At 38.2% G+C, this 22,443-nt stretch overlaps 1 protein-coding gene across 26 annotated transcripts in view; it reads right to left on the bottom strand.

Annotated features, from left to right (window-relative positions):
• The window catches only part of Tcf4 (transcription factor 4), a 348,091-nt gene that overhangs the window by 50,512 nt on the left and 275,136 nt on the right, over positions 1 to 22,443 (bottom strand). For all 26 annotated transcript variants that reach the window (XM_048806171.1, XM_048806164.1, XM_048806170.1 and 23 more), the window contains 2 exons: positions 5,964 to 6,069; positions 2,143 to 2,276 (listed from right to left, as the gene is read on the bottom strand). In XM_048806171.1, the coding sequence (XP_048662128.1) occupies positions 2,143 to 2,276; positions 5,964 to 6,069 (240 nt within the window). The remainder of the gene's footprint in view (positions 1 to 2,142; positions 2,277 to 5,963; positions 6,070 to 22,443) is intronic.

Here is a 22,443-nt window from a genome sequence, read left to right as displayed (position 1 = left end):
AATGCTACAGACTAAAATCATAAGGAACTATTTCTATTTTCAAGTGAAAAGACACTGACTGCCACGGTATATTCAAATTATTCTCAGTCAGCATCAGATTCTTTAAGTCACTTCACCAAGAGATTTTCATATGGTTAAATACTGAAATTACAATGACAACTAGTATATAATTCAACAGCTCCACTCTCAGTGGGGAAACTCAGTAAAATATCTTCCCATAAACTTTATTCATTTACTCTTTAAGACAAAACCCTACTCTCTGAAATCTGCTAGCTAATCGGGTTAAGAAGGAAAACCTGGTGCTCTGTGATGGACAAGTGACATTGCAAATTTAACTTCTCATGCAGTCTTTAGGGTTGTTTCTTCAAAATGATCTTTCTTCCTGGTGGGTAATATTGTTTGGGGTCACTAAAACGTTTTCGTAGTTGTTTTCTATTTTGAAATTACACTTTTTGTGCATGTAAGCGTATTTTAAAGATATCCTTCCCCACGCCATGGAGTTACCTGGGTTTTAAAATGAAATCACTTACTGCAAAATTCTAGAGAATGACAGGAAATGAAAGAAAAAAAAATTACAGGAAAGAAGGAAATCAAACATCAAATAGACAGCTTTTTCAGAAGATGGAAATTCCAACATACGAGGAGAGGGCTCCCAACTTTTATTTGTAATCAAAACTTTGCTAGGTTTGCTCATGGGGGTTCCTAGAGAAGTGGAAAATGATGGTGGAGAAGTAAAAATGTTAGCCAAAAGAAATTCTAGAATAATAACAGTTGATATTTCTATAAGTTTTCACTCCAATACCTCTATGTAAGAGGTGGGAGAAGAGGAAATTTGAAAGTCAATCATCTGCTCTTTACTGAAAATGGGCTAAAATGTGAGATAGTTTGTGATTTACACACATGAACTTGGGAGATGAGACAAAAAGGCCAATTCCTTCTCTACCATTGGCCCCTCAGGAATGCATAGGCTAATCGACCATGTGATGCCTCCATCCCTAGGACTAATTAAATATGCACATCCAAGGATATCAGGAGTATAAACTTCTAGAGTCTTTATGGTTGTGAGAGTAGAATGTAAGACCCCTTTTCACTCTGTGAAGCAGTTAAACACAAGAGGAAAGACCACAAAAATCAGAGGAAAAATCGTAAATGTGGACATGAGGAGAACAAAATGTGCAAACTGGGACAGAAAGAGAAGTGATTCAAGTACCACTTGCACCAGGACTGGCCATGTCCTTTTGCATTGGTAGATTTGAGGTCCAGACATTTTTTTTAACACTAAATCACTGCACAAGGGATTTGAGCCCCATCTGATTTGTACCCCCAAACTAATTCATAACCAAGACTCTTCTGTTTCACTTAATGGTAGACTTAAATTCCTAAGTGGATTCTGGACTGTGGTAATTTTTCAGTCTATAAACAGTCATTTGAGTTGCTTCCTTAGGATAAATAGATTTCTTTTTAGGAGGGATGAGAGTACAGACCATGGACAGAGTGGAAACTTTCAGTAATGACAGACTTAACATCTTATGGCCCAGCGCTTTCTACCTGGAGTATAGCAGAGCAGTATCCATGGCAGACTGAGGTATATGGGAAAAAAAAAAAACCCAGAAATGTAGAAAAATGGAATCTCTCCTATGTGGAACCCCGTAGTTCCTGTTACTGATGGGAGAACCTGGAAAATACAAAGTCTTTCCTTTGCATGCTCCACGGCAGGTCAAAGTTGACATGGAAATGCCCCTATGTGATGCATACAAGCTACTCCAAAGTCCACTGAGTGGCCCTGTCCTCTGATGAATATCTTAGAAAAGCTCAGAGAACCAAAACAGGAAAAGGAACCACAGCTGAAATCCTGTCACTTGAATAGATTGTGTGTCCTTACCAAAAGAAACTGAGGCTATGATAAGGAAAGCACAGATTGAAATACCATAAACAAGAGGACAATGACAAAGAGGATCTAGAGGGCTTCCAAAGGTAACCTGACTGTCAGGTCTTCATCAGAAAAACATACAACAGTAAGAATAATGGGAATGTGGCGCGACTGCATTTATTTGCAGAGTCTTGTGCACACCCATGAGAAGACAGAGCTGAGGTTTCACACAGGAGCCCTGTTCTCCCCATCCCTGTAAAAGTCCACCTTACCAAACGCTCATGTGGATGCAGGCTGCAGTAGCTGCTAGACTGTGGAATATGAGAAGAATTGCCCAACATTCCTCCGTAGCCAGGCTGACTCATCCCACTGGAGGAGCTCCAAGGGTCACTGCTGTGATGGCCATCTGTAAAGAACAAAGAAAACCATGACTTTTCTGAGGCATTCAGCCTTGCCTTATAGAATAGGGGTTTTTCATATACTTGAAAATGACCGCCTGTTGTGTATTCATCTTGGTGTTGGTTAGCTAATTACATCAGAAGACAGTCATCATTATTTTCCCCCCCGAGTGGCTCCGCATTATCAAACAAACAGAAACATTTAACAAAGTTACTGCTTTTAGTAAGAGCTCAATTGTAAAAGAGCATGTTTCTACAGCAGCATTACGTTAAGTCGGCAAGGTAATGAATACTGAAGAAACATTTCTTAAAAATCTCTGACCAACGCCCCCAACTTTTTTTTTTTTAATAAAAATCAACTACAAAATTAAACTGTTCCTGAACTTTGAGGTAAAAATAAAATACCTGAGACATTATAGAGCTGGCACGTTTACAAGTTTTAAAAGCCTACAATGAAATATGTAAAAAAAAAAAAAAAAACACAAAACATCTGATTGAAAAGGTTTGATTTTATTTTTGTAACATTCATAATAGAATTGATATTATAATTATGATATGTAGGGAAGAGGACTCTAGGTTATGGTTATTTTTATTGGTATAGAGGTATACAGCTGTCTTCAACCTTTAGTAGCAATTTAAAGAGTACAATCATATTATGAGGTAGATACGATGCTATAGAGAATTTTGAGAACCCCTGGATTTTACAAAATTATTTATAAGTTAAGAAGAGGTTTCAACTAAATGCCGAATGTAGAAGAGAATTAGATGTGTGCAAATTAACTGTGCTCATCATTCAGCGGTAGGGAGAGGGAACATGGGAAGATGAACTCTAGATAGGGCAGAGTGGTGGGAGGAGAAGGGAGGGGATATGGGGTTAGAAATGATGGTGGAATGTGATGATCATCATTATCCAAAGTACATGTATGAAGACATGAATTGGTGTGAATATACTTTGCATACAACCAGAGATATGAAAAATTGTGCTCTATATGTGTAATAAGAATTGTAATGCATTCCGCTGTTATATATAAATAAAAAAAATAACAAAAAAGAGATTTCAAACTATATGGCAACTATGTGAATATCTTTTACAATGAAATTAATCTTTTGTGAACACCAGATTAAGAATAGTCCTACAGATTCTTTCCATTCCCTGACCTTATACATGGTTTCTATTCTTTCAATAGTTAAACAAAAATTATTAAGTGCTGGATATAGACCAGGAAATCAGTTGGGTACTAAATGGATAGCAGGAATTGGTTCTCAGAAATATGGTTATTTCCCCATAACATTTTATTTAACAAAGCCTTTTAAAAATTTAGGTAATAGGCAAGTTAAATCTGATAATGTATTTCATGAAGCTGATTTTCACTGAGTGTTTAAACCCAGAAGTTTGAATCTCAGGATGGGACTAGTTTCAGAACAGACAGGAAGAGATGGTAGATTTCTTTCTTCAAGAACCAAGAAGCAAAATCCTGTCTGTGATTTTGACAACTTTTAGAGTTTTAATGAGGAGATGGAAATTAAAGTTAAAAATAAAGAGGCCACAGTAGTAAGTTTAAAATATGCCTTAGACAATCTCCGAATATCTTTTGCCTTAATTGCATAATTTTAACCACTAAATTCTCAGGGTACCACTGCATCCCTCTATTGAAGGAAGCTGGTGTGAGACAGGATCATGATGCCACCGTTCCTGATTTGTCATATAAAACACAGGAATTTTAAGAAGTTATCATTCAATGTGCTTTAGACGGAGTCCTCAGATTACAGAAGTTTAAATGTCACCGTAAATTCAAATATGAAGTTGAAGACCACTAACATTTTAAATAGAAGGCACATTTGACAAATAAATTGAGAATATATGTCATTGAATAAGAGCCTTTTGAAACATTCTGACAGTGTGATGCATGGGGGGCAGTACATTCAGGATTGTTAACGCAGAATGTTCTACTCAGTGCAGACTTATATAAATACACATTTTACATAAATTATGCTTTTCACAGTAAATTAATATTTATCACATCCCATGATCTTGGCATAATGTTGTTTTGAAGAATAGAATTAGATGCGTGCAAATTAATTGTGCTCATCATAAATGTCAACTCAGTTTTTTGTTGTTGTTTTTTTGGGGGGGTGTTCATATGCAGAAGAACAAATTTGTTCCCCACATTTTGTGTGGGTTGCTACGAAAAGGCACCTCCTGTTTCGATCTACCTGGACTCCCCTACAACATGCATAGTTCAAGCAAGGCAGATCAAAGAAATCTGTCACTTTCCTCAATGAAAATCTACTTGGAGTGATGAATCCCTAAGTTGACACCTGTGAGCACCTGTAGCTCAATTTCTCCCATGCTTACAGAGAGGGGAGCTGATCAGAGGCAGCTGCTATTTGTAGCTAAAAGTGGTAAGCCCTTTGTCATGACCAACCTGCTGTGCCTCTTTGAGAGTTTCATCTAGGATGGATCTTGAAGATCAAGGATCCTCATGAACATGAGAATCCATTATGTGTGGAGCAAATTCTCTCTATTCCCAAGAGACCCATTTCATTCAATTTTATAGATTTTCCATGGAATCTCACATGTGAACTGGCAATCTAAGAAAGCGAACACTCTGAAGGGAAAGAAGATAAGTCCCCTTTCATCAGGAAGACTTTGAGAGTGCTCACTGTTATCAATGTGTGAGATATCATGCTGTTCCCCTGGAACTTTCTGCTCCAACTACGTTCTTTTCCTGTGACTTGGCACTTCTTGGAGTAGCATAAAGAGGGAAGTCCCGTGGCACTTCAGCAAGACACACTCTAAATGAAGTGCTCCTACCCAGGCAAAAAAAGTTAAGTTTCTGCATACAGGGCTGCTTGGTAAACTCTATATCTAAATTCAGGGTAAGTTGGCAACAATATCATTACATTTTTTTTTTAAGATCATTACATTTTGAAAATAAGTATCACGGGCAAAATCAGGGATGGAGCCCTGAGCTGCATCCTCTGAACCGTCCATTCTTAAGAGTAGCTGCTGTCACATTTTAACCACCTTAGTCTTTCCAAGGCAGCAGAAAGAAGCTGTTCTACAGGGGCAATAAATATACTCTGGGGGACACAACACCCATCTGCTTTTCATTAAATAGACTGGACAAGTAGAAGAACAAATATGGTTTATTGACCATGAAGCTACATTTTTCTGCATTTGTTGTCTGGCTCCTCAAAAGTTGGGCCTTTCACCCAAAATGAGTTAGCATGTTGGGACTGAGTTTTCGCCATGTACTATTCCAACCTTTAGACAGGACCACTTCACCTTAAGTGTTCACATCACCTTTAAATGGAATTAAAAGGTGGTTGAAATATTCCTAGGATTAACCCGACTAAATGCAGGATGCTCAAAACAGAGACTAAGCTGAAACACTTTGAACTACACAAGGGCGTGGGGATGGTGAAAATGCTGAAATGGTCCATCTTGTAATTCCAACGGCAGCCTCAGCGCTGAGTGAGGCAGACTCCCTTCACCTCCACTCATTATTGCTCAAGAAGTTACAGCCTCAAAGAAAAAAGTCTTAGAAATAAGTTTTGGTTCATTAATTCATTTTGAAGTAATTCAGTCCTAAGAAGTTCCATTTGCCTCCCCACTTGTCTGTGTTCTGTTTTGTCCCATTCACTACATCTGAAAACCCTGTGGATTCCCCTGGGATGCAGAAATGCCTTACCTTGCATGAAGAAGGAGCTAGGGAAAGTGCTGGCTGCTGGCTTTGAGGAAGGGTAGCCTGGCGAGTCCCTATTGTAGTCGGCAGTGCTTGCTGATGGAGCATAGACCTGAGGAAGGAGAACCAAATGAATGTTGCTTTCTGCATTGACCAAAGCATCTCCACATCCACTGTTTGGTAAGAAGCAGGCTCAAAATGCTAATTTCTGACCTTATCCAGTCTAAGACCGATCAAAACCCCAGAAAAGCTGCCCCTTTCAAATATAGGAGGCAGTGGGGAATGTTCAGTAAATTTGTGTGAACAGAAAATAACCAGGAATGAGATTTTCCAGTCACAGACCACAATAGTGTCAACCATGTGGAGCTGTAAACATACTATGTAAGACCCCTGGGGTAGTCCTGAGTCTAAGCATCTCTGCTTTTTAAACACAGATGGCCCATGAGCACATGAAAGGTAAAAACAGAAAGATATGCACCCAGTCCAGCTTCTCTGAAAAGACAGAGTACAACTTTCAATTAAAAATTTCACTGGGGGAGGGGGGATAGAGGTAGGGAGGGGGAGGGACACAAATGAAGCATCCGGACCACAGAAAGCGATAAATCTATCTTGGACTATTAAATTCCCATAGTGTCAGCTTTTTTGCAGAGATGCATGAAAAAGGCCATTTTTTAAAAGCCTGGATCTAGACAAGACCACCAACAATCTGAGTGTACACAGGAAGAAGGGGGCCTCTTCCTTAGTGCTTATTGTATTTGTGTGCACCATAAACTTTAAAAGTGAGCCAAAAATCTCATTTACTTCCATTCGTTTACTAATACTCAGGAGACTTGGGGAACTAGTTTTTATAAAAATAGCCTGTGTGTATTTTCTTGTTTATGTTTCTTTCAAACAGGACACCATATTAGAAGAGCGTTAATTCATAAGGTATAGTTTAACTATCAACTGGTTTTCCTTGCCTTTCTTTGCTCTCTCTCTCTCCTCTCCCCCTGCCCTCTTTCTCTCTGTGTGTGTTTACTTATTTATTTTTAATCCCCATTTTCTTTCGCTCTCAAAGTTTCTCTCTCCAGATGGTCGGAAAGACTGAAACACTGTCATCCTCCTGATGAAAATGGATACCTTCCTGCCTCCATTTTGAAGCAGACAGTGGCTCACAAAATTGGCACTGAGCCTACAGTGACAGTGGTAGGTCACAGCGAAAGAAAAAGGAATTCACCAATAAAAAGGCAACTGCAGGGTTACCAAAAAATAATTCCTGTGTCTTTTTTACAGTACACACGGAATAAACACCCAAAGAAAAATTATATAATTGCTCTCAGAACGCCATGAATCACAAACTAAGCATTAATACAGGGTTTAGAGTTTCACAAAGGGTAGGACCATAGAGACAGATGTGGGAAAATATGCACATACAACCATACATCAAATAAATGCTACAGGCCCCACAGTGTCCTTGAAAATTGGGAGGTCCTAGAGATTAAACAAAACAAAAATAAACCGGAGAGAGCCACTCACCCTTTAGAAAACAAGGATTTTTTCCCCCTAAATCATAGAGGGATTTAAGCACCGTATTTCATAAGATTTTATTTTATAATTTTCTTCCCATTCTAAATGTAAAAATAGCAATTCACTTTTATTTCCACAGTGATCACAATAAGGGGAAAAACATTTTTCAAGTGTCTTTAAGAAACAAAGACTAAAATGTAGGGCAGGAATCCAAAAACAAATCAACAACCTAAGTTCTGTCAAGTCAGTCCCAGTATTTTCTGGAGAACAACATGACTGACTAACAGCAGTTTGGGAAGTATGACTACATGTATTTAGAGGTCTTGAGAGAAGGCTCAAAGATGAAAGAAATATCGCCTTCTAGGAAAAGGGTGAACTGAAAATTAAATCATCTCACTCTAAAGCCAGAATGAGCAGAATCTCACTATGACTATCAACCTGCTATTATCCCGACACACATTTGGCCAACGAGGTCTAACACAAGCTAAATGCACCACACATGATTCCCAAAATTTCAGGAATCATTATATATTTACTACAAAACTGAAAATAAACTCTTATACTATTAAAAGTTACCTTATATTTTAAAACGATATAAAATAATTCTTTTAACATACAGTTTAACCTTAATGAAAAATTATACTACATTTTCCTTAAATATCAGTATTATTAGGCAAACACTTTTTGCTGACACCTAATAAGGTTCAACTAACTTTTCCAATTTTGGTAGAATTGCTTGACATTTTGGGGATGGATGAATGGATGGAAGGAAGGAAGAAAAGAAGGAAGGAAGATGTGTCATTAATTTTAGTCATTTAAAAAGAGTCTACTTTGACTATAAATTATGATCAAGCTCAAATATCTAAGGGTAAGAGCACTTATCCCAAATTCATAAATACTGCCTGAGTGGAAAGAATAGCTAAGTGGTGGAAAAGGTTAGCATACACAGCATGATGCAGTTTCTGGTTTACTGGCATCGCAGCCAGCTGAAGACTTTTTAGATCACATGGATTAAGGTTGTTATAGAGGAAATGGACCTTTGTTTATCATTTCTTAATGTGCACTTTGTGCATAACTGATTTCTTTAACAATAATTTACAGGTCAGGTAATGTTATTGCTTTTGCCTTCATAGATTTCATCTTTATACCTAAACATTTATTTCTAAGGTAAGCTCTATTTTTATTTATAAAGATAAATATTGCATAGAACTATAATTTTTTTTTAAAGTAAACAGAACCAATGAATTTACTTATTCGAATGTCTATTTTAAACTTCAGAAAACTCCATAGTGGAATTGTCGAAGCAACTTGCTCAAGATGAGCAACTTGCTAAAAGTACATCACTATCTACTGGTCTTTATTTTCCATTATTTGATGGGTACTTTCTTTCAAGTTGGTGGCAGAGATAAAAATGATATTTAAGTAAACACAGAGATTATAATGTTCATACTTCGGCCTATCTTTAATCTTTTAATTTTTAATAACCAGGATAACCAGTGAGCTGCTTTATTATTTCCTACTTCATTCAATGATTTTGCCAATTTCTCAAACAAAAGACTTCAAAGCAGAGCTTTCAATAAAGTTTTTAATAGTGATATTAAATTCAGTAAGAAAAGCTCAGATCTATCTGGTTCTCATTATTATTCTGCTGGGTTTATACACAGATTACCAAACAATTGGCATTGTTTTCAATACCTAATATCAGAAAATCAGTCCAATTTGAAATTAAATATAAATCCCAACTCTAGTTCGACATGTTGAAATGACCCCGTGATGAAAAGTGAGAAAACCCCAAACTTCTCTTCCAGCAAGGTGGCTCAGTTCAAGGTGACAACTGGCCTTCAGACTCTTCCTTCAAGAGTAACTGAAGAAGTGTGAAATTTTGTTGCCCAATTGGAAATGGGCTATGTTGGCCAAAGCTCACTGGGCATAGCTCTTTTGATGAATTATTTGTTCAGTCAAAGCCTCGTGGAAAACTAACTGCACAGGGCACTTCATATTAAATGGTAGCACCGTTGTCTTTCCTCTTATGATCCTGGATTTAAAACAAAATTGTATGTATACAGAAATGGTGAACTTAACAAAGTTCTCTAGAGAACACTAAACCTTGAACTGATAGAGGTAAAACAAAAACATCTTCCCTTGACAGATTAAATTTTTTGCTGTCATTTGGCAAATACTGTCATGGTGCAGTAGCCGTACCATTCTACATTCCTAACTCTTCCTACCCCAGTTATCAGAGATGTGGTAAGTTCTTCCAAAGAGAACTTCAGTCTATTAGAAAAGCAGAGAATCAAGCAGGCGCATGAACCGTGAAGGAGTGTGTCTCCTGCCCCTTCCCCTCCACAATTATAATGATCTTGACCTCTCAGTCTCATTTATGGAGATTTAAAAATAAAATGGTTGACATCTGTTTAGGGCACTTGGGGGAAGAGCTTTTGTGGTAGACGTTGCACATACATTATTTCTAATCTTCATAGAAACCACACAAGCTGACATTTTTAATAGAGTTGTTTCTAATTGACAAGGCAGAGAAGTGAAATAAACCACCCTGGGTTAGACTGTGAGTTCTACCACTTATTAGGAAGGTGACCTTGGACCTGTTGCTTTTAACGTCTCTGGTCTTCAGATGTCTACCTGTAAAATGGGGACAACAATGTCTGCTAGGCAAAGATCTTGTAAGAATTAAATGGTGGAATATATAAAGCAACTCAGATGGTTCTAGAATGGTACCTGGCACGTACTAAGCATGCAACAAACATGAGGCACTACTGTTAAGGTCATGCTACTGTTTTTTATTAATTGGACAAATGTGACCCAGGAAGTTCATTAAGAATCTTTCAGATGACATTGCAGGAGATTTGATCTGGCCATCAAAACCTATTTTTTTTCTATTATAAAACAATTCCTTGCTCTTCAAAGGCAAACAAGATAGTCTTAAAAATCAACATGAAGAGATACTTTTTTTTTGTATTTTATAAAAATAAAGCAACGTGTCATAAGGAATGTCAATGGTGAAATCAAGTTTGTTTTAAGTAACCCCCTTCCTAAAGGGGAAACTGTATTCTGAGGGATAGGGTGAAGGGGCTTCAGACCACGGATCATGAGGAATGTCATTAGGAGGGACTGGGTGATGATGACCATGGTATTCTACAGTGAATCTTACCATTCTTTAACATAACTACCCCCTGGAGATTATGCAAGTACCATCTGAATATAATTTCCAGGAGAATTGGAATAACTGAAACATTGCAATCTAGGCATTCAGACCCCTGCAGAGAGTTACTAAGTAGAAAATAGTAAAGCAGAGTACACTCTACAGTAATTTTTTAGAATATGAGGAGTGTCATTCTTTTCAGGAAGAAGCAAGGATGGCTCCAAGGCAGTGATACCTCTACATTTAGAAAAGTTGGGATGAACACCAACTGTTCTATGTGACCATATTAAAGCTATATTGCAGGCTGACCCACATAGCAAAGGGCAGATATACTTGAAGAGTTAGCCTCTAGACAGAGGATAAAAGATTCAGCAAGACAGTAGAAATTACCCAGCTCTGGATTCACAACAACTGGGTTCAAATTCCACCTGTCACAATTCATTGTGAGGATCTAACACAGCAATTTATTTCCCACAGCCTCAGTTTCCTCATTTGTCAAATGGTCAATAAACAATACTATTACTTATATCTTATAAGGTTTACCCATTGCTAATAATTATTTTTAACAAAGTAGAATATATCCAATAAACTTAGTAATCTGTGGTTATATGAATTAAACTTAAGGAAAATGAAACTAATTTAAACATTCAGGCCCTCAGTCACTGGCTGTGTTTCAACTGCTCAACAGCCACATGCAGCCAGTGGTTGCCATACTGGACATTAGTAGAGAATGCCACCACCATCTTAACAAGTTCAAATAGACAGCTCTAGTAGAGAGTCTCTGAGGAGTCACTGGGCATGTTTGCAGTCCACTGTCAGAATAGATATCGCAATAATACCAGCTCACTTAAGACTTGTTGTCTTTTTGGCTAGGAAAGTAGAAACTTTGCAGGTGGGCCAACTGGACAGGGAAATTCTAGGTATCTCTAGGATCTGGCACACAACTGGTGTGCAACAATTGTGGATTTTAAGGAACAACAGGATATTGAGTCTTTGTTTTATTTATTATTTTTAGAGTCACGTCTACTATTGTCTATTTCTTATTATAACCATCTGTTTAAATGCTTGCAAGTTGTGCCAAGTGATACACCACAGGAGACTATCTGTGACCCCAACTATGTAGCACAGAAAACTAAGAACTCTGGACCTGAAACTCCATCCTTGGCTCCTACTAGTCCTACAGGGAATTACAGTTAGACAAGTTATGGCTTTTTCGAGACAAAAAGAGTTGAACAGATTTTTAACATTTTCTGGTGTGTTTTCACATTATCAGTAATTTGGTCCCTCTATTTCATACTTTCTCTTTATTTGTACTAAAATTTTTTCTTTTTATTAATTCTGTAAATCAGTTCTTTAAAGATACTCCTTCCTCTTTACATGCTACTTCTACATCTGCCTCCCTCTGTCCTGTCTCCTGGACTCCAAAGTAAAACAAGTTCAACCTCATTTTGTAAAGGAATAAAGTTAGAGGATTCACCCAGGGGCATGTACAGAGTACAGGCTCCTGACTCCTCAATATAAAGATTTCCAATGGTCAGCAAAATGGCAAGAAAGGGGAATAAAAAGAATTCAAGTTGCACAATTGAATAGAAAGGTGTAAAGGCAGTTAATGATGTTCTAAGGCATATACCAGTCCGAGAATACAAAAACCCAAAAGTAAAATCAAATTCAAGCAATAAAGATCAATCACCTAATATATTCTCAGCATACATTATCAAGTCAAGGAATATTAATTAATCAAAGGAAGATTCTTCCTCTACTTCCCAGGGATTGTTAAAACCAATCTGCATCATCATCACATAAACAGAAACTAGGGAGATAACTCAAGTGCATGCAGTATGTTGACAAACAGATATTTATCATAAATGGCAAATTTTCATAGGTGTAAGCAGCTTAAATTGTAATGTTTTTATTTCTAGTTAAACCACTTGGAGCTTTTAGAGGTATTATCAAACAGTACTAAGTGCCCTAAAACAATAAGAAGAATATTGCTCCCCAAACTCTGTTTAGGGGAAGTCTAGGGGGAAAAAAAAAGAATATTTCACAACTATCTAAACGTGTAAAATATACATTCATCATGTTCATGTTCATACATTACACCTACTAATTGAGCAAAATTCTTCAATTTACCAGGTTGTATCACAAAAATATATGAATAAGAGGATGCATATGATCCCCATATAATTTCCTGCACGTATTAATATATTTAGAACACAAATCACCGCAAACAATCATCCATACGCCGCATCACAAGAAACAGAATTTTGCCCCCTTCCAAATATCAGTTCATAATCCATTCATGAGTAAATAAAACCTACAGTGAATTGCTGTCAAGAGTTTTCCCCCCTTCTTATCCACCAAATTTCTTTTCATGTTAAGAAGTAGGAAAATTGTAAAAATTTGGTTGGATTGCCTTCTTTTGTATCTTTATTGATCAAATGACAAAAATGAAAGAAGTCAAGAGGGTCCCAAAGAAGGCGGCAAGAGGGAAGAGAAGTGGGGACCCCAGAGATCCACAGATCACAGATGGACAGACGGCAGCCCGGGGCTCCTCTACCCGTGCACTTGGCCTCTGCAAACCGCGATGGGAAAGAAAGGCCTGGCGCTGGAGCATTCTGGCGCAAAGCTCACCAGGAGCTGCAGGAAAACCTGGCATTCTTTGTGGTCAGCTATCTCTTGTTCTTTTTCCTTTTCAAATGCAAAGGCCAAGGTATCCTTCCTATTTTTTTTTAAATATAGGTAGTTATTGTGACTTTTTCTAATTTCTAAATTGGACTTCAAACTCTAAATAAAAATGAGTGGGGTGTAGCTTTGTACATATATAGAAATTCACAAGGAAGGGGGAAAAAAGACCCTGCTTCAACTGAAAAGACAAACTTAAGACCAAATACTGCTAACTAAGATAATGATAATATTGCATGTTGGTAGTGGCCCATTATATTGGAAGTATTTTCAAGGTGTTATCCCTAGGCAGCAAAATGACCAGGAGAAATGCAGTAGGCTCGTCCCACTATACTTAAGAGTTACAGACCATTGGAGAGTTTAAGCTGTTTTCACATATTATCTCACTGAATTTCCACAGCCATCCCCAGTGAGGTATGTAGGAAAACAAAAGCTTAGCATGCTCCACAACAGCAAAAGGACCTGTCCCAATGCCTATCGTGCCCCAGTTCAGAGATGGCAGGACAAAATGATGACAATAATAAGAATAGCTAATATTTCATTTATGATATGTCCAACACTGTCCTTGCCAAATTGTAACATACATGAATTTTGACTTTACATTTTGTTTCATTATCATCCCAATTCTACAGCTAAGAAATATGAGGCACAGAAAGATGAGGTAACAACTTAGGTGCTCAAAGTCACACAGCTAATAAAGTGGCAGAGTTGAGATGCAAGATCATGTCCTCTTGTTTCAGAAGACATTTAACTGCTACAACAGCATCTTAAGAATTGTCTCCAGGTTGCTTGTTTATGGACTCCTACCCCAACCTAGCTTTGCAGAGTCCTAGGTCCCACTGAGCAGCCAAGGTCCTGGCCATTTGGCAGCCAAGGGCAAGTAAAGGAGAAGGCGGTTTTGACCAAAGAGAAGAACACAAGATGATCTTGGTAAGAACGGCACAGTGTAGTCTGCCACAAGAAGCAGAATCATTCATCTGTCTTCCAGACATAAAGTTGTACAAAAAAGAAGTATTAATGCATTTGGTTAATAGTCCCAGAGACAAAGAGGCTAAGTAATGTGCTGAGAGCTGCAGTGGGGTTTTGTGGTGAAACCAGACTCATGACAAAACACCAGAACACCAGGCTGATTAAAAACCATCATATTATTATCTGAAGTATTAAAGTGAAGTGTGAACGTAGCCTTGTCTATGTACTAGCCTCTGGCTCCAAATGCTTTTTATTTTTACACCTGCATTCCTCTTGCTCTTGGCACTAAGTGAGCAGACACTGTGTGTTTGCTATTATATTCAACTGGTATATCACAGGAATGCCCACTGCCAACATCATGAGTACCTTGGCCCTAGCTGAAAGTGCCTTAAACTGATTAAGTTACACCTGGCTAGAGATCTCTTGAAACACTTAATTGCACAAAATTGGGTCCAGGTGAATCCTGACTTCTCCCTGGTTCCATTCCTTATGTTACTTATTCCCAGGGGAGCTGGCTTCATCACCAGGCTCAGGATTGGCAGAGATAAGGGACTGTGGATGCTAAGCACATCACAACTCTTTAATATGTTCTAAACACCTAACGAAGTTGTTTCCCAACTTCTATTTATTGAATGCTCATCAGAAATTAAAGGAAACATCAAGAAGAACCTGATGTGTTATTTCTATTAGTTATCGCAAATCTTAAACACATATAATTATTTATATCTCTATTTACACTTACAGATCAAATTCATGGCTTTCAAATATGTCTAATAGATGATTTCCCATTGCAATGCTTTTTTTTTTTCCCACCCTTGGCAGCTCATCGTTAGCTGTGTTTACAGGACAATTACTGTTGCATTAGGAGGTACTGGAACATCAAAATTGTGTTGGTTGTATCTGCAATAAATAGCTTTATGACCTCGGAAGACACCTGTTCTATCGATTCAAAGAGGGCAGCGAAGTCTTCCTGCTGAAAAGACAATTTCTATGTCTCTACCATAAAGAGAGGAATCGACTTGAAGTTCACTCCCATGTTGATTATCCAGTGAACAAGAAGAGGGCCTGCTAAGGCTCGATACTCTCAGAAACAATAAGGTTAAAAAAATGGTGAAAAAAAAAGTGCAGGTGTGCTTGGGCATATGTGCATGTAGGGCCCAGCACGGAGCAGGCTCAGTTACTGAGTGCATGCAAGCATGACTGAGCAAAGAGCACGCGCAAGGTGCATGGCAGAGTGAGGACAACATCATAACTACGTGAAACAGATAAGCATTTGTTTGTTCTGCCAAAATAGATTTTACAGCACTTCACTTCTCTACGTGTTCAGGGTTGAGCTTTCCTTAGAAGACGGAGGCAATTATCCAGAATGGACCACCTATAAGAATTCCAAGTGTACCATTCTCCAACCCTTTTCCCTTGGTGCCCAAGTCCCTAGGTTGATGGCTGAAGGCTAGGGCTGACAGCCCCACTGCACATTAACAGGCAAATTTTGCAAAAGGGTTATAAGCTCAAATAAGTTTGGGCACCATGGGGTAAAAAAAACAAAAATGAATTCCACTGCTGCAGACCTCAGTCAAGGTACATGACTATGCAAACCTGAACAATTTTCCATGGCCAACAAGCCACTTTACAAAACACTTGACCGCTCCCCCATCTTTGGGAAGTGTTGTCAGGGTTTGTTGGCAGCCACTGCACTGCAATGCAACCAGGCTCAGATGTCCTCCCAAAAATGAGCTTTCAGAAACAATGAGAGGAAAGTGCAGAAGGTGAGGGAACCCGACAGTGTTACAGAAGGGAAACAGTGCAAAAGAAAGATGCTAATTACTCTCTAGCTTGACCTTGTGCAATCCTAGATGTACTATTTCTATTTCTCCCATCCCAAGAGTCCTCACTATTGTGTGTGTAGAGCAGGCACAAACAGCCAGAGCCATCATTCCTAGGCGCCCATTCCTTCCCCAGAAGCAAGAGGCATCCTGAAGAAAGTTGTGCAGAAAGTCCCTTTAGAGAAGAGACCAAAGAAGGAAAAAGCATTGTGTACATATGCAAGAATGTAATGACAAATCCCACTATTACGCATAATTATATCATACCAATAAAAACATACAAAAGAGAAAGCACGGTGAGCCCAAGATTCTAAGAAATATTGAAAAGACATGAACACTGGAACAAACTAGTCATAAAAGTGGCTCTGCTCTCTACATTCTTGGACCTTACTGAATAAAACGAAATTTGAAGCTAGTGGTGCACATCTGTAATCCCAGAGGCTCAGAAGCTGAGGCAGAAGAACCTTGAGTTCAAGGCCAGCCTCAGCAACTTAGAGAGGCCCTAAACAACTCAGTGAGACCCTGTCTCTAAGTAAAATATAAAAAAAAGGTGGGGATGTGGCTCGATGACTAAGTGCCCCTGATACCAAAAACAAAACAAAACAAAACACAAAAACAAAAAAAATGAAATTTGATAAAGTTCTATGACTGATCAATATAAAGGGCTAAATCACAAAGACTTATTTTTTAAAAAATATCACTTTGAGGTAGTTACCTATCCAAGTAGTCAACCATCCCACCCACCTTGTACGTTAAGAAAAATGAGATGGGAGAGGGTCAAGTTCTTCCTTTCCCAATAGTCACAGGGCTGGAATGAGGCGAGGGGTGGGGTTGCATTCTAGGTCTTTTCACTCCAAACCCCAGGTCAGAAGTGTCACTGCTTGATGGAAATATCTTTCCAAGTCACCTGCAGCCTAAGGAATGTGGAGTTCAACTTTTCATATCAGCAAATGGTATTTGCGGATGCTAAGTTATAAATGAACTCAATCCTGTTCTATAAAGCACCAGACTTAACTCTGGGTGCTTCAGACAGATGCCTTCCTCTTCTGCTTACCAAGAAAGTTGTTATGAACAGTGAGTTTCCAATCTGGTGAAGTTCTGAACAGGAATCTCTGCCATGGCATGCTGCAAAATTATTGCCCCATCTCCCCTTTCAGAAAGCTGAAAAAAGTATGAATTATCTTTTTTCTGTCAAAACATATGGCCCTAAGTACTTTCAACTGAAAACAAAAGCATGAAATAATTACCAAATGTATGACTCTGTGGCACAGATTGAAATGGAAAAAAAAAAATAGTAAGCATGCAAATTGTCAACATCTATGTCCAATCTCTGCCTGTTGCCCAACCAAATGCCCATTCCTTCTCCTATATCCACAGAAACTTCTAGGTAAAATCAACCAGCAATATTTCACTGATCTAACTCATAACAGAGCTTCCAGCTAGCTCAAGGCCAGGTGCCTTAGCACATTTTTATTAAAAAAAAAAAAAAAACCAAGGGCAGAGAGATTTAAATTGTACAATAAGCAAAACAAAATGTATGAATGTGAGGAGTATATTGTATAAATGGTACATGCAAATGACATGGAAAGGGAATTATCCCATTAGGATAGGGTTATTAAAATTTTTTTCTTAAAGGAGAGGAATTGATTAAGAAAGGCAATAATATTTCTGAAATGAGACTATGCAACAGAAGAAAAAGGATCAACAATAATGCGTTAGCTCATGTCTTCAAACACATTTAAATTATAATTGACTTTTTCTAATATTTAAGTTTCAGGCATTTTCTTCATTTGATCTGTTTTCTTAACCTTAAAGATATAAGGATTGATTACTAGCTACATTAAATATTTTCCCGGAATAAGGAAGGTATAAATAAATGTCAATCACAATTTCTCGAACAATTAAAAAATGATGGTAAGAATGTCCCTTTGATTTTGTTCTAAGAAATGGAACTTTTGATAAGTGACTACTTTATTCAAAATTTTTCAGTTTTCAAAACAGAAATGTAAATCCAGATGACTGCTTAATAGGAAGAGAAGGGAAACAGTTTAAAATCTCAAAATTGATGATATTAATAAGAAAATGTTTTTTACAACAAGAGAAACATAGCAGTTTCACATGATAAAAGACTTAGGACAAATTCTGCCCCCCCCCTTCTTTGATAAGCTAGTATCTAGAGATAACTTTGGAGAAATATGCAGAGGGGTTAAAACAAACAAGGGTATTTCCTGTTTTCTTTTTCCTGTTGGAAAAAAAAAATCTCTTTAAACAGAAAGTCCTTTCTTTATATTAGAAAATGTCAGGTCCTCTGTCATTTGCTAATCAACAGATGACAGAAAGAAATGGATGTATATGTTTGCATATACTGTGCATAAACATGTTTGTGTGTATAACATTAACATTAAAGGTTGAGAAAACACAGTGGCTGGGAGATAGGAGAGAGCTGCTTAGTGGGAAGGAAGTTTCCCTTTGGGTGCTGAACATGTTTTGGAATCAGACAGATGTGGTGGTAGTTGCTCAACACAGCAAGTGTACCAAACGCCACTGAACTGTTCACTTCATAATGGTGAATTTTATATTATTTAAATTTCACCTCCACTAAACAAAACAAAGTAACATATAGTAGGAACCTCACAATGTAGTTGCTGTGCCTAACAAGAAACACCAGTGAGACCCAATTTATAGAGAAACAGCATCCCAGGAGTGGGAGGGCAGATGATGGGCCATATTTCTCAAGCGGTAGAACTTGTCATCATTGCTAGATGGAAATTGAGGTAAATAATGTAGCTATTGTTAGGAGTTGAGGCTGAAATATAAACTGCCTTCACCACAGTTACTCATGTTTTCTTTGTTAGCCAACTCGATGTTCTTCATTCTACCAAGAAAATGAACCTATGATGTTCCTCATTGCCAAAATGTCTTACAGGGCTCAACAGCTATGGATAATGGTCCCTAATGGACTCTTTAAAGAATAAGAAACTACAATTCTGTATTTGATGCTACCACTTATGACCTGATCCTAGACAGGTTGTTTAGCCTTTTTCTCAACCACATGCTATTCATTGGGAAAACATAGGATCACAGCCTATGCCACGACAAGAAGATGATATGCTGAGAAAACACCTTTAAAGGTAGGTCTTTTATTTGCACAGCGTGTCCAGCACCCTAATGATGCTGAAAATAACATTTCATGGTGATGTGTCTTGACTTGCTTTAACAGAAAACTTCCGGATATGTAGATAACCTATTTAGCTCTGTTCTCCCACAAGTCCAAAAAGGAATGTGCACTTGTCGTATAATGTTGAGAAGAAATATGGTCCAAAAAACTTTCAGAAAAAGATGAATTCAATTAGTCTTAATGGAATGTATTTCATTTGCTAAGCTTTCTCAAAACTTTATTTTAAAAGTTCATATCTTTTATGAATTATACAGGTCTTATCCCCCATAGACCACAACAGTCTCCTTAGGGGCAGAAGTTGTGGCTTAGAGTATGTCCAATGGAATGGCCCGCCCACAACACAGTAGGTAGCCAATCAAAATTTATTAAATGAATATAGGAAGCAACCAAAGTAAAAAAGAACCAATCATTTCCTTCACTTACAAAGTTTATGCAGCAGATTTTTAGTTCTGAAGAGCTTTACAGAAGTATATTTCATGTGTGTCTCTTTAGAGAAACCATCCTCTGAATTATGAATGGTTTCCTCAGGGTATTGCACATGGGGGTGAACCTCTGGCCTTATAGGAAGAAGATGTCACTTGGAGAAAACCCAGATGTGAAAGAGATCATGCTGCAATTCCACAGTTGTCCAGAACTGGATGTGCAAAAGTTTCCAAGGAGCTCATTCATGTAGATTTGCAAATCTCTCTAACTTGCTATATTCCTAATTTCTGTGGCCAGGGTTTTGCCACAACAGAATACAATCCCCAAACTGCACTCATCACTTAGAAGACTTTCTGAATCTTCCCAGCCCTGACAGCATTCTGATTTTGAAATGGGAAAATGGAAAACAGTTTTAGAGAAGAGAGCTATCTCAACCTTGAAAGGTGGCATAGGTNTTAGAAGACTTTTTTTTTTTTTTTTTTTTTTTGCTAATTCCTCCTGTGCCATCACAGATGTGTTCATGTCCTGTTTTATCTGGTTGGCCTGGGCTATGCCTTTGCCCCTAGTGTGTGTTAAGCTTGGGCTTTATGTGTGGTCTGTTTTTCAAGCATATTATAATTCTCGGGGGTGGGGAGCATGTTTCTCATTCTTCTTTCCATCACTATGTGTGGTAAATAAGATGTTCATGTTCCAACCATGATAATGATGACAATGATGATAGAAAATCATCTTGTCATGCCTGTTCTCACTTCTTTACCACCCTCCATACCCACTACTTCAATGAAACTGCTCAAGAGATCCTGTTGCTGCAGCCAAATGACACTGTTATCTCTCAGCAACATCTGACACTGTGGACTGTTTCCTCCTTCTAGTTAGATTTGCTTTCCTTGGCTTCTGCGACTCTATGTTTTCTTGGTCTTCCTATCCCTCTGGACTTTTAAATTTAATTACCTCTTGGGCATACCCGTTTGAAAAGCTCCTCCTTCCACTCATGATAAAATCTGAACTCCTTAACAGGGCACACAGGCACTTTTTGATTTGGCCACTGTTTATTCTTTTGGTCTCATCAGTTAATATTACCCGTGTGCACTGGGAGCTCCAGCCATTCTGAACTACTTTTGGGTCATGAGATAGGCCTTACTCTCCCTTGCATCAAGTTACTACTCTTGCATTTGCCAGCTTAATTCCGTTCATCCTTAGAACTCACTTCCTTCAGGGCCAAATGTGGGACAGGTGCTTTTCATGGGTCTACCTTTAACAGCCTGGGTTTCCTGATCAGGAATGTATTATGAGACTACATGACAGTTTTCTGATTACTTGACTCTTTCACATCTGCCTTGTTTGGTTATATTTTAGTGCTTGGCCCATAGTAGGCATTCCATAAATATTAACTGGATTAACTTTCTTGTTAAGCTTCATATCACCCATCAGAGTGATGAACTTAGAAAAAATTGCATTAAAGTGTTGTGTTTTTTAAGTCACCAAAGTAACTCCTCCCTGAAAAAGAAGCATGACATCTGACTTTCTGTAACTTCAAACTGATAATCTCTGGTGACAGTGCTTGTCCAAAGAGCAGATCCAGGATTGCACACAGGTGTAGGTCTGTGACTTACTGTCTGTGGAAGAAGCCTGGAGCTCTGGCTATTTTTGATCCTTAAATTCCCTGTGTTCTGCTCCTGTACTTAAAGCCAGATGTAGAGGAACAAATATTAAAGGAGAGGGGATACGAGGGCCCTAAGGACTCTGCACTTGTCCCAGGATTTAGATTCCTAATGTTAGCTCTTTGGAGCGCAGTATGGGAGAGAGAACAAAAGCATTCAGTGCTTGTAAGTCCTCAGAGCTCAGAAGTCAAAGAGGGCAGAAGCTCATGATCTGAACTTGGCAGTATACCACTGGGCATCCACTGTACTGCCAAGCGAGTGTACTGCTCACATCACATGGATACCTGTGGGTGCATGTTTTGAGCTTCAATTTAATCAGCCATATTGATTTGGGGGCTGTTTTCTCAATAATGACACTTCTGTTATATGCCAGTCATACCAAAGAGGGCCATATCAGAATGACTGTTCCTAAGGTGAAATGATCTGTAGAATTTTCTAAAATAGCCTGACGTGAACCAACTGTGTGAGCAAATGCTAAGATTTGCATTTCCTTGAAATGTGATGCTATTTGTGAACTTCTAATTGAAAAAAAAAAAAAAACTGCAAGTGATTAAGTATAGAGGTGCTCACACCAAAGGTGGCTCATATTTAGGCACATGGTAAACTGATTTGCCCTTGAACCGAAAGACTAACATTAGGGATGGGTAAGTCAAGCCATGCTTTGTGTTTGCTCAATGTCTCATACTATTTTTCAAATGTCATGGACTCAGCAAAACCCAAAACACATTTTCTCAGCACTTCTCTGTATTTTTCAACCCATATGTATTTCGAGAGAAGTTTAATTCATATGTTTCAGATTTATTTACATGCAAGTCATCAGAATGTTGTTTTGTACGAGCTATTTGATGTCCTAGAAGCCTGTTGAGCCTTTCCTTTGAGGTTTTTTTCCCCCCCCTTAGGATCAGGAAGCATGATTTGCACTAGTGAAAAGCCAGGGGGAGCTCATCAGAATCCCCAATATTTTTTCCTCAAAGGTTCAAATTTTGTTCAAAAGTTAGATTGCATGAAGACTGAATACAATTCTAATACTGACAGACTTTTGTGTTTTCCTGCTCCTAATTGACAAAGCCCTTCTTAAAGTTAGTAA

The sequence above is a fragment of the Marmota marmota genome, unplaced genomic scaffold (assembly GCF_001458135.2).
Source record: "Marmota marmota marmota unplaced genomic scaffold, marMar, whole genome shotgun sequence".
Lineage (NCBI taxonomy): Eukaryota > Metazoa > Chordata > Mammalia > Rodentia > Sciuridae > Marmota > Marmota marmota.
Note: the sequence above shows the minus strand (reverse complement) of the source record. Positions and strands in the feature narration are given on the sequence as shown.